This window comes from Salmo salar, chromosome 29 (genome assembly GCF_965601325.2).
Source record: "Salmo salar chromosome 29, fSalSal1, whole genome shotgun sequence".
NCBI lineage: Eukaryota > Metazoa > Chordata > Actinopteri > Salmoniformes > Salmonidae > Salmo > Salmo salar.
In genome coordinates this window covers 23,073,158-23,086,383 of record NC_138319.1, presented here as the reverse complement: position 1 = coordinate 23,086,383, position 13,226 = coordinate 23,073,158, and the positions used below count along the sequence as shown (strand labels likewise).

At 45.8% G+C, this 13,226-nt stretch overlaps 1 protein-coding gene across 8 annotated transcripts in view; it reads right to left on the bottom strand.

The window, feature by feature from the left end:
* The window catches only part of LOC106590348 (protein tyrosine phosphatase receptor type Ma), a 306,057-nt gene that overhangs the window by 135,873 nt on the left and 156,958 nt on the right, over positions 1 to 13,226 (bottom strand). For all 8 annotated transcript variants that reach the window (XM_045710833.2, XM_045710836.2, XM_045710841.2 and 5 more), the window contains exons 8-9: positions 2,893 to 3,201; positions 1,463 to 1,572 (exon numbers count right to left, since the gene is read on the bottom strand). In XM_045710833.2, the coding sequence (XP_045566789.1) occupies positions 1,463 to 1,572; positions 2,893 to 3,201 (419 nt within the window). The remainder of the gene's footprint in view (positions 1 to 1,462; positions 1,573 to 2,892; positions 3,202 to 13,226) is intronic.

Genomic DNA, 13,226 nt, shown 5'->3' with positions numbered 1-13,226 from the left:
GAAGAGCCATCTATCCAAAATGGAGATGGATAAACCACTTCTCCAATATTTTGGCCCTATAACAAAGAACAAACAGCAAAAACATATACATGATCAATTACACATTTTAGAGTCAGCTATTAAAAAGACTACCAGAACCCACTGGACTCTCCAATTACCTTGAATGAACTACAGGACAAAATACAAACCCTTCAATCCCCAAAAAAGGCCTGTGGTGTTGATGGTATCCTAAATTAAATGATCAAATATACAGACCACACATTTTAATTGGCTATACTTAAACATCATCCTCAGCTCAGGCATCTTCCCCAATACTTGGAACCAAGGACTGATCACCCCAATCCACAAAAGTGGAGACAAAATTTGACCCCAATAACTACTGTAGGATATGAGTCTACAGCAACCTTGGGAAAATCCTCTGCATTATCATTAATAGCAGACTCCTACATTTCCTCAGTGAAAACAATGTCCTGAGCAAATGTCAAGCAACACAATTAGACCCAACCAAATCATGAGAAAACAAAAAGATAATTACTTGGCACATTGAGAAAAAATAAATAAAAAGCAGAGCAAACTGGAATGCTATTTGGGCCTAAATAGAGAGAGTGCACCGTAGCAGAATATCTGACCACAGTGACTTACTGAAATTGAAGAAAATCCTTGACTATGTTCAGAGTCAGTTAGCATTGCCTTGCTATTGAAAGAGGCTGCCCACAAAATGAGGTGGAAACCGAGCTGCACTTCCTAACCTGCCAAATGTATAACCATAATAGACACATATTTCCCTGAGATTACACAGACCACAAAGAAGTTGAAAACAAACCCAATCTTGATAAACTCGAATATCTATTAGGTGAAATACAACAGTGTGCCACCACAGCAGCACGATGTATGACCTGTTGCCACAAGAAAAGGGAAAGCAGTGGAGTACAACCACCATTATAACCTATAATTACATCTTTATTTTCCCTTTCATAGTTTTATTTGCACATTATTGCAACACTGTACATTGCCATAATATAACATTTGAAATGTCTCTATTCTTTTAAAACTTTTGTGAGTGTAATGTTTACTGTTAACTTCCCTTTTGCTTATTGTCTATTCCACTTGCTTTGGCAATGAAAACACATTTCCCATGCTAATAAAGCCTATTTGAATTGAATTGACAGAGAGCGAGAAACAGAGTCAGAGAGAGAGAGGGGAGGAAGAGAGAGAGAGGGGGGAGGAAGAGAGAGAGAGAGGGGGAGGAAGAGAGAGAGAGGGGGGAGGAAGAGAGAGAGAGAGCGGGAGGAAGAGAGAGAGAGGGGGGAGGAAGAGAGAGAGAGAGGGGGAGGAAGAGAGAGAGAGAGCGGGAGGAAGAGAGAGAGAGGGGGGAGGAAGAGAGAGAGAGAGGGGGAGGAAGAGAGAGAAGGAGAGCTGGTCCTGGGTGGGCAAATGGACTAGGGAGTTTCCCAGATCTTACCTCATACTGCTTAATGATACCGTAGGTCTGGACAGGCTCGCGCCATCGCAGGGCGATCTTCTCCTCGTACGTGCTCCCCTGGATGGACTCGAGTGGCACAGCGCCAGGCACTATGGAGGAGAGGGACGAGGGGGAAATAAATTCAGAGCAAATTAAATATCGACCATTTTCGATATTGAGCCACTTCAACATCCTAACACCATCATAAATCGACATCGTGATTCCCATAGATTGGGCGGTTGGTTGGCGGCGAACTTTCTCCAGACCAAGCTTGAACGATTTGGTGAAAAGGATCAACTGAGGTCTCATGGGGGCGCAGGGCGGTCATGGTTCTGCCGTTGTCTCTTTCAACTACTTCAATAAGGCACATTAGATGGAACCTCCTAAAAGCTGTTGTGAGCACAGCATGGTTTGTTTTATTTTATTGACTTGACAGCATGGCTGTAGGTACACTACAGTAAACTGATACAGAGGCTTGACAGCATGGCTGTAGGTACACTACAGTAAACTGATACAGAGGCTTGACAGCATGGCTGTAGGTACACTACAGTAAACTGATACAGAGCTCTGGGTCCTCACATTGTATATTGAATCGGAAGCAAAACAAACTAGCATTAGGGTCAAGGACAGCTAGAGAATGTACGGACTCACTGGCAAAAAAGTGAAATGAAAGGAAAGCAAACCATTCCATTTCCTTACTCATAACAGGGTCAAAAGTTTCTAGTTTCTGCACTGCTTTTCAAAAAGAAATGCAACTTAAATGCACCTCCTATACTCATTTGGAAAAGTTAAACTTGTTATCATGCAGATAATTCCATTAGAGGTCCTTTGAACGTTTGATATCAATTTGAAAAACCTCCAAAGGGCTATTGAGGAGCAGAGTGAGATTGTAATTTTCAAATGGCCTTGAGCGCCAAAGGAGGAAAAAAACAAATGAAGCATCACAGAAGTAGATGTAGGTGTACGTATCAAAAGAAGGTCATGTAAGTGCTTTCAAATAACTATCTTTCCATTATTGAAACACAAGCCCTCATGCTTTTGTGCTCTCTTAGACCCCAATGATGACCTTGAAAGGCTGAACGTTGGAAGTGTTGGCAGGGCAGAGTTTGGATCAACTCTATTTCAATTCTTAGAAGCTTTCTCTATTTTTCCCTTTCCCGCTCTCTCCCCCCTCTCACCATCTCCTTCCCTCTCTGTTCTTCCCATTCTCTCTCCAATCCCTCTACCCATCCTCTCTCGCGCGCGCTGTCTCTCCCCACCCACCCACCCACCAACCAACCAACACCCACCCGCTCACTCACTCACTCTCCCCACCCCACCCCCCACCCGCTCGCTCCCCCCACCCCCACGCTCTCCCCACCCACCCACTCGCTCCCCCCCACCCACCCTCTTTTTCCCCCCACTCTGTCTCCCTCTTTCGGAGCACCCACCATCCTCATCGGTCAGCACGCCCACGTTCGTGCTCTGCTTGATGCCCTCTGGGTTCCTCAGCACCAGCTTGACACTGACGTTGGTGTAGGGCGACAGGTTCCGGATGGTGTGCTGCGGAGCCACACTCAGCGTGTCGTAGCACACCTCCTCCCGGGTCTCCTCCTTGCCGCCGGCCCGGTAGCGGTACTGAACAGTCAGGTTGTAGCTGTGGCAGCGGGTCACGTTGTAGCCGAAGGGCTCCCAGCGCACTGTGATCTGCTTGGACTTGATGTCCACCACCTCCAGTCTTCGGGGACCGTGCATGGGGTCTTTAGAGAAGGGGACAGGAGGAGAAAAAGTTAGTCAATCATAAAAATAACATCAACACTAATTTATCACAGCCTGTGTCAAACATGGAGATTATTTCTCATATTCAACACATTTTTACTATTATTTTAATATAACTTTTTGTTATCTAAAGGCTAGGAATGTTGGCAAGCATCAAAAACAACATCCCAATCCTCCTAGCTACCCACCCTTTACCTGCTGTGGCACTGTAAACCCCTAGTCTCCCCGCTCTGACTGGGAATGGTAATGGTCCCACCACTGATCCTTGGGGTACCCCCACTCTGACTGGGAATAGGACATATTCCCAACACTTCTGTCCAGACAGCCACCCCAGGCCCTCTAGAACCCATCAGGTCTAATAAGAGAGCCATGGTTCCTGCTCTCTCGGAGCTCTACTCTCTCCCATGTGAGGCGAAGGCAGCCATACACAGCACTGTAATAGGATACATTTCCATCCTGGGTTCAATTGGCAGTCCATCTCTGTGGAATTTAGCGCTCTAACACTTAAGAGTTACATGAGCCATGCTGCTCTCGGACCACGGGAGCCACCAGATAGGCAATTTGGCAAGCCCGGGTGGACTCTGATAAGGAGACCAAGTTCCAATGGAAGCTGGATGGAAACCATGAGTGTGCAAAACCCATTCAATTGTACTTGTATAATCCTCTCCATGTTCACCGACTCTGTAACAAAGATTAGGTCAGAGACAAAACCTGTGAGGTTTAATGCCATGGCAACAAAGACAGAAAAGGAGATGCCCAGTGGTTTAACATTGTCCACTTCTCTTTCTGCTGACATTGAGAGGACATCTTGAAAAAACATGCAGCTCATGGACAGGACTCTATTTTGTCCTGGGTTTATATGAATATCCAAGTATCTAAGTATAGAGTCCATTTTTTAAATGTGTATTTCTATTCGGAGCACGAGGGAGCCGAGATTAAAATAAGGGGGCTGGGAGCACCTTTTAATCAGCAGTCTTGTAATAAAGCTCTCGGGGAAGGCGTTTTACAGTCAGAAATCAGATTCTGACAAGCCAGTCACTCGCACTCCTTAGATTTATGGCATTAATCACTAAAATCAGAACATTCCGCACTTCCAGAAAGGTCTCTGTGAAGTCATCAACTTTTAACTTCAGCTGAATCGAGAAGTGCAGCCAACTACATGCATCACAGAGATGATCAGACAAAAGAGATGGATGAAAGGATATCTAACAGCACTCTTACTCTATTTTTACACTTCCTTTTGCAGTTTTGCGCAACATTCCAAAGGAGTAAGACCTTTCTGATTACGACAGACTAATCCACTAATCTCCTATTGTCTGTCATATAGATTTTGATCAATCAAATATTGTCCAAGGCTTAGATTCCACCATAGTAATCCCACATTTGGCTGGATATTTTCATCTAACTTCAATCATGTGCCGTTTCTACTAAACAAAAGTAGGATATAGGGAAGATGAGGAGTATTTTCCAAAAACAGACATAAGCTAGCAGATAACCTCTCTATTCAATTTCCTAAACACAGGATCAGAGCGCTGTGTTGTGGAAATGTGTGAAGGTGATATACCGTGAGAGGAAAGCAAGGTCACACTCACTGTTATGAGGAGAAAGACAACTATGGCTGACCTCCCACCTAGAGCCACTCCAACTGAGGAATGTCAAGAGAAGGGGAGAAACGCTATACCACAGGCTTAGTAGTGCACACGTGTGTGAGGAGGACACGTGTGCAAGTCAGAATCAAACCCTGCGTTCATCTTTCGTGTTGTTCCGCATTAGCTTGTAGGCCAAAGCATGCTCATTACAACGCAATGCTAAGTGTAAGATTAAAGCACAAAACAATGCTTTATTGAAATGCCTCTTAATATCACTGAGTACGCTGCAAGGCTCGGACCTTTGTTCTAAGAAATCAAAGACGTAGATTTCAAGAGGACAGGGATGTCTTTGTATTCGAGAGCAGCATTGTGAGAGAAAAAAGGAGAAGGGGGGTGAAAATTGCCACACAAAAGACACATCCTCTCTTCTTTCCTAGACTGTTGATGCGATTGAGAGAGCTTGAGAGCTTCTGTGAGCTGAACTAAAAGCTTCTTTGGCTTGCGGCTGCATCTATCACACAACAAACTCCCGTGCTGAAAAAAATGGGGGACAGTTGAGGTGCAGGTGTGGGACTTGAAAATGCCAACAGTGTATTTTCTGTTCCCACTAGTCTTTGATGCATATCCAAAGGGCCTGTGAGTGGTCTCGGAAGAGCACGCTAGCATGTCTCTGGTGATGACAGTCGGGTTATATTGGTCTGTGGCTCTTTGGTTTAGGTAGTTGAGTACAGGCAGCCTGCCTGATAATGCAAGGACAGAGATGGACACTGTTGGCCATTCAGAACTCCCCTCAGTTGATCAGGAAGACAATTGTCCTCCAATATACTCAAAATATATATTTTGCCTATTCTGTTATTAGGAAGTGCTGGTGGAATTGTGCCAGATATCTCCATTTCACCTCATAAGCACAATAGTTTCAATGCACTTTTCAGTTGACATCACATGAGCATAGCTGATGACAAAGCATCTATCATCTGTGATTCCATGGTTTACTCACCTATACAGCATTCACTCACCTGACCCCACTTGGCTCTTAAAAGCTAGGATTGAGGATAGGTACCTCTCACTAAACCACAGTTTCCAAGTCTGCAGTGCACTTTCCCATTGTACTCGTACGACTGTGCAATCCAGAGCCCATTGTGTGTAACATTGTCACCGTTCTAAACGGTAATCACTGGCTTAACTGACAGGGAGCTCAGCTGGATAGTAGGCCCGAGGAGTCTTCCACTGCACATCTAGTCTTCTTCACTATTCAGGAGCTGCAGCCTAAGTGTCCGCCGATGCTGCGAGACATTCAAAGTAATCCAGAGGAGGGGAGAGCACAATGGCAATTGGGCCTCGCCGCAGAAGAGTGCTTACTGTTTCCTTTATGTGTTGATTGCGCATAGAAAAACACAACTTTGAATACTTCAAAGCATAATTGGAGCACTTCGGCATAATACTACTGAAAATGTCCCAATGGAAAGCAGGGGAGCAAAAACATTTTTGGGGTCAAAAGTTCCTTTTCAAAAGGATAATAATAATGAATAATGATGAATTAGATAAGAGTAAAAACGCTGGTGACAGAGGTGTAGGATGAAACCTAAATCAGAACAACAATTCCAATCAGGAAACAGAAGAGGAGACAAAAATGTTTCTCTCTCTCCACAGCCCATGAAATGTTACCGCTGTGAATGAGGCATGAGTATGTGAGAGGCAGAGGGAAAGTATGTGGACACCTACTCATCGAACATCTCATTCCAAAATCATGGGCATTAACACAGAGATGGTCCCCCCTTTGCTGCTATAACAGCCACCACTCTTCTGGGAAGGCTTTCCACTAGATGTTTGAACATTGATGCGGGGACTTGCTTCCATTCAGCCACAAGAGCATTAGTGAGATCGTGCACTGATGTTGGGCGATTAGGCCTGGCTCACAGTCGGCGTTGTAATTCATCCCAAAGGTGTCCGATGGGGTTGAGGTTAGGGCTCTGTGCAGGCCAGTCAAGTTCTTCCACACCGATCTCGACAAACCATTTCTGTATGGACCTAATTTTGTGCATGGGGGCATTGTCATACTGAAACAGGAAAGGGGCTTCCCCAAACTGTTGCCACAAAGTTGGAAGCACAGAATTCTCTAGAATGCCATTGTAAATTGTATGCTGTAGCATTAATATACTCAGCAAAAAAACAAAGATCCCTTTTCAGGACCCTGTCTTTCAAAGATAATTTGTGAAAATCCAAATAACTTCACAGATCTTCATTGTAAAGGGTTTAAACACTGTTTCCTATGCTTTTTCAATGAACCATAAACAATTAATGAACATGCACCTGTGGAACGGTCATTAAGACACTAACAGCCTAATTGCCTACCTTCTGTAAGGTCACAGTTATGAAAAAACTTAAGAAACTAAAGAGGCCTTTCTACTGCCCAGGGTCCCTGCTCATCTGCGTGAACGTGCCTTAGGCATGCTGCAAGGAGGCATGAGGACTGCAGATGTGGCCAGGGCAATAAATTGCAATGTCCGTACTGTGAGACGCCTAAGACAGCGCAACAGGGAGACGGGACGGACAGCTGATCGTCCTCGCAGTGGCAGACCACGTGTAACAACACCTGCACAGGATCGGTACATCCGAACATCACACCTGCAGGACAGGTACAGGATGGCAACAACAACTGCCCAAGTTACACCAGGAACCCACAATCCCTCCATCAGTGCTCAGACTGTACACAATAGGCTGAGAGAGGCTGGACTGAGGGCTTGTAGGCCTGTTGTAAGGCAGGTCCTCACCAGACATCACCGGCAACAATGGGAACAAACCCACCCGTCGCTGGACCAGATAGAACTGGGAAAAAGTGCTCATCACTGACGAGTAGCGGTTTTGTCTCACCAGGGTTGATGGTCGGATTCGCGTTTATTGTCAAAGGAATGAGCGTTACACCGAGGCCTGTACTCTGGAGCGGGATCGATTTGGAGGTGGAAGGTCCGTCATGGTCTGGGGCGGTGTGTCACAGCATCATCGAATTGAGCTTGTTGTCATTGCAGGCAATCTCAACGCTGTGCGTTACAGGGAAGAAATCCTCCTCCCTCATGTGATACCCTTCCTGCAGGCTCATCCTGACATGACCATCCAGCGTGACAATGCCACCAGCCATACTGCTCATTCTGTGTGTGATTTCCATGGCCATCAAAGAGCCCGGATCTTAATCCCATTGAGCACGTCTGGGACCTGTTGGATCGGAGGGTGAGGGCTAGGGCCATTCCCCCCAGAAATATCCTGGAACTTGCAGGTGCCTTGGTGGAAGAGTGGGGTAACATCTCACAGCAAGAACTGGCACATCTGGTGCAGTCCATGAGGAAGAAATGCACTGCAGTACTTAATGCAGCTGGTGGCCACACCAGATACTGACTGTTACTTTTGACCCCCCCTTTGTTCAGGGACACATTATTCCATTTCTGTTAGTCACATGTCTGTGGAACTTGTTCAGTTTATGTCTCAGTTGTTGAATCTTATGTTCATACAAATATTTACACATGTTAAGTTTGCTGAAAATAAACGCAGTTGACAGTGAGAGGACGTTTCTTTTTTTTTCACTGGAACTAAGGGGTCTAGCCCTAACCATTATTCCTCCTCCACCAAACATTACAGTTCGCAAATTGGAGCAGGTAGTGTTCTCCTGGCATCCGCCAAACCCAGATTCGTTCGTCGGGACTGCCAGATGATGAAGTGTGATTCATCACTCCAGAGAACACGTTTCCAATGCTCTCCAGTCCAATAGTTGCAAGCTTTACACCACTCCAGCCGACGCTTGGCATTGCGCATGGTGATCTTAGGCTTGTGTGCGGCTGCTTGGCCATCGAAACCCAGCTCCCGACAAACAGTTCTTGTGCTGACGTTGCTTCCAGAGGCAGTTTGGAACTTGGTAGTGAGTGTTGCAACTGAGGACAGGCGATTTTTACGTGCAACGCACAACAGCGGTCCTGTTCTGTGAGCTTGTGTGGCCTACCACTTCACGGCTGAGCCATTATTGCTCCTAGACATTTCCACTTCACAATAACAGCACTTACAGTTGACCGGGCAGCTCTAGCAGGGCAGAAATTTGATGAACTGACTTGTTGGAAAGTTGGAATCATATGAGGGTGCCACGTTGAAGGTAACTGAGCTCTTCATTAAGGCTATTCTACTGCCAATGTTTGTCTATGGAGATTGCATGACTGTGTGCTCAATTTTATAAACCAGTCATCAACGGGTGTGGCTGAAATAGCTGAATCCACTAATTTGAAGGGGTGTCCACATACACTATATATACAAAAGTATCTTCAACAGGAGTTAGGGAAGTCTGGGGCCTTTTCAAAAGAAAACACAGCCATCTGTGTGCTCCAAAACTGACGGCAGATCAAAGGGGGGAGTGTTTAGAAGAGCAGAGCAATTACTGGATGGCTCAACAGGAGCCCATTCACAGCTGATGTAGAAATACTGTACAGTACAGTCGTGGCCAAAAGTTTTGAGAATGACACAAATATGAATTTTCACAAAGTCTGCTGCCTCAGTTTGTATGATGGCAATTTGCATACACTCCAGAATGTTATGAAGAGTGATCAGATGAATTGCAAAGTCCCTCTTTGCCATGCAAATGAACTGAATCCCAAAAAAACATTTCCACTGCATTTCAGCCCTGCCACAAAAGGACCAGCTGACATCATGTCAATGATTCTCTCGTTAACACAGGTGTGAGTGTTGATGAGGACAAGGCTGGAGATCACTCTGTCCTGCAGATTTAGTTCGAACAACAGACTGGAAGCTTCAAAATGAGGGTAGTGCTTGGAATCATTGTTCTTCCTCTGTCAAACATGGTTACCTGCAAGGAAACACGTGCCGTCATCATTGCTTTGCACAAAAAGGGCTTCACAGGCAAGGATATTGCTACCAGTAAGATTGCACCTAAATCAACCATTTATCGGATCATCAAGAACTTCAAGGAGAGCGGTTCAATTGTTGTGAAGAAGGCTTCAGGGCGCCCAAGAAAGTCCAGCAAGCACCAGGACCGTCTCCTAAAGTTGATTCAGCTGCAGGATTGGGGCATCACCAGTACAGAGCTTGCTCAGGAATGGCAGCAGGCAGGTGTGAGTGCATCTGCACACACAGTGAGGCAAAGACTTTTGGAGGATGGCCTGGTGTCAAGAAGGGCAGCAAAGAAGCCACTTCTCTCCAGGAAAAACATCAGGGACAGACTGATATTCTGCAAAAGGTGCAGGGATTGGAGTGCTGAGGACTGGGGTAAAGTCATTTTCTCTGATGAATCCCCTTTCTGATTGTTTGGGACATCCAGAAAAAAGCTTGTCCGTAGAAGACGGTGAGCGCTACCATCAGTCCTGTGTCATGCCAACAGTAAAGCATCCTGAGACCATTCATGTGTGAGGTTGCTTCTCAGCCAAGGGAGTGGGCTCACTCACAATTTTGCCTAAGAACACAGCCATGAATAAAGAATGGTACCAACACATCCTCCGAGAGCAACTTCTCCAAACCATCCAGGAACAGTTTGGTGACGAACAATGCCTTTTCCAGCATGATGGAGCACCTTGCCATAAGGCAAAATTGATAACTAAGTGGCTCGAGGAACAAAACATCAATATTTTGGGTCCATGGCCAGGAAACTCCCCAGACCTTAATCCCATTGAGAACCTGTGGTCAATCCTCAAGAGGCGGGTGGACAAACAAAAACCCACAAATTCTGACAAACTCCAAGCATTAATTATACAAGAATGGGCTGCCATCAGTGAGGATGTGGCCCAAAAGTTAATTGACAGCATGCCAGGGCAGATTGCAGAGGTCTTGAAAAATAAGGGTCAACACTGCACATATTGACTCTTTGCATCAACTTCATGTAATTGTCAATAAAAGCCTTTGACACTTATGAAATGCTTGTAATTATACTTCAGTATTCCATAGTAACATCTGACAAAAATATCTAGACACTGAGGCAGCAGACTTTGTGAAAAGTTATATTTGTGTCATTCTCAAAACCTTTGGCCATGAATGTATATGCCGTACCATAACCGTACCACTGTATCTTACTCAAAGAGAGAGAGCAAGGAGGGAGAATGAGACAGAGAGACAGAGAGAGAGAAGTGTAGGGAAGAGAGAGCGAGTTTGAGAGAAAAGAGAGCAGAGTTGAAAGAGCCAAGAGGACGAAAGAGTGAGAAAAAGAGAGTGATAGAAAGACAGATAAATATAGAGTTAGCCAAGAAAGAGAAAGAGAGAAAGATAGGCGAGCAAGGGAGTTGTGACAGTAAACAGCCCACAGGGCCTCTTTCCCACTTCCACCCATAAATCAATAACTCCAGCATTCCAGATACCTGGGATTACATTCCCAGTCAACGGGAGCGGTATTGTGTACACTTCACTTATATCCTGACCACAGCAATAATTCCGCCCCTTTCCAATTCCCCGAGCATCGAACAGACAGCGGTAAAACAATAATTAATGAATGCCCTATAGGATGACTCCTGACCCCAGCATGGAGGAGGAAGAGAAAGAGAGCATCTCTCTATTAAGACCCAGCAGAGAGGGGGTCTATAATTGGTCATTTAAAGTGAGATCAACATCTCAACCACACAGGGGAGACATTGGCAGCTGCACACAGTAGCTCCTATCAGGCAGTGTACAAAGCAGTCGGGTCTGCATGGCCTAACTCAACTTGGATATGCTATCAGCAGAAAATGACTTCAAAACTAAGCATGTCACATCTTGCTATGACAAATATGAGGACAGAGATGACTGAATTAATATATACACCTCTATCTATTCTATTGGGACAACCCACACCCACACCCACACACACACACACACACACACGTCATCTCAGCCAGAAGGAGCACCTGCCACTGTGTGGGTGACAGCCCAAATCAGCTGACCTTCTGTTTACGATCCCTCTTTCCCTCCCTCCACCTCCTCCCCCATATCATCTCATCTTCAGAGTGTCCCTCCCCCCCCCCCAAGGAGCCATTTGCCCTTCAGACTTCACAAACGCCTTCCTTTGCACAATGCACCCATCCGTCTGTCTGGCTGGATATCTGGAATACATTTTGAACACATTGATTTTCCCTCTTCCCACTACCTTGTAATTGATAGTGAGACAGTCAAAAGACTTAACAATCTTATCGATTAACCCGCGTTGCAGAAGAAAAAAACTCCCACCAAACAAATCACGGTTTATTTACGCAGGTAATCAGCTGCTGGAAGTAGTGTGTGTGTGTGTGTGTGTGTGTGAAGAGGAGAAAGCAAAGAGACTATCAGGTCTAGGAGTGTATTGTGAGTTGCTGATAAAGCCGAGAGACAGTATAAAGTAAGGCTCATGCTGCTATGCGGTTGTTGGTGGGTAAACAAATAGCCCAGTGACCAGACTGCAGGCAGGGAGATAAGGGCTAAAACTCCATGGCCACCAATCAAATACGGAGACTGAGATCAAAGTCAAACATACACACACAAACATGAGGACTCACACCTGTAGTCACAAACTTTTATGATGGAAGACGCACATTGACACGGACCAATACATGAAAGCATGTACTGGTCCGCACAGGCACCCCCACACACCGTCTGACCACTAGCAATAACTCTCTCTCGCTGTCTCTGTGTGTATTGAACTACAGACTCTTTTCTTCTTCAAGTCGCCTTTTATCGCAGTGAGAATGGTCCGGTTCAGTGTTATCAAGGCCAGACTTCAAATGATTAAAGTGAGGAACACGTGGCAGGGCCCACTGTAAATCCTCCAGATATGGCGTATGATAAAACCAATTTCCACTAAACAAATGCTATCTTCGGTCCTTTAAAAACGCACCCCGTTAAAAGGAAACAAAACTCAGAAACGAGTCAAGAAAAATCTCACGTCACCTCCTTGTCAAACGACTTCCACACTTATCGCTCTCAGACAACAGGCCTAGGCCCTCCTTCCCACCCTACGACCCCTCCCTCCTCTCTCCCCCCTACCATCTCCTGCTCCCCGCTGTCTCCCCCCCTCTATTTGTGGGGAGAACGATTGAGGTTGGGCTCGGTTGGTGAATACGTTTCTGGTCCGCTGAAAGCGGGTAGGAATTGCCGGCTGGCCAGGCAGAGAAATCAAATTAGCCGGTGTCTTCGGGTAGTGACACGCGTTCGCTACATTGGAAATTCACACCAGCCGTGATGGAGGAGGGGGGGGGGGGGGGGTCAGTTTCTCTGGCAGAGGGGAAATGTCATGACTGAAAGAGTGAGAGGAGAGAGAGAGAGTGAGATCGAGATTGTGAGAAATTAGGGTGAAATAGGGGAGTGGGAGAAGAGAGGGTCAGAGCGAGAATGGCTTGACATCTGTTGGGACATGGCAGTCTCCCTCTGGAGTAATAGAGACTGCTGGCAATGGCCGTGGAAGACGGGGATTCGAGTCTGCCTTAAACACG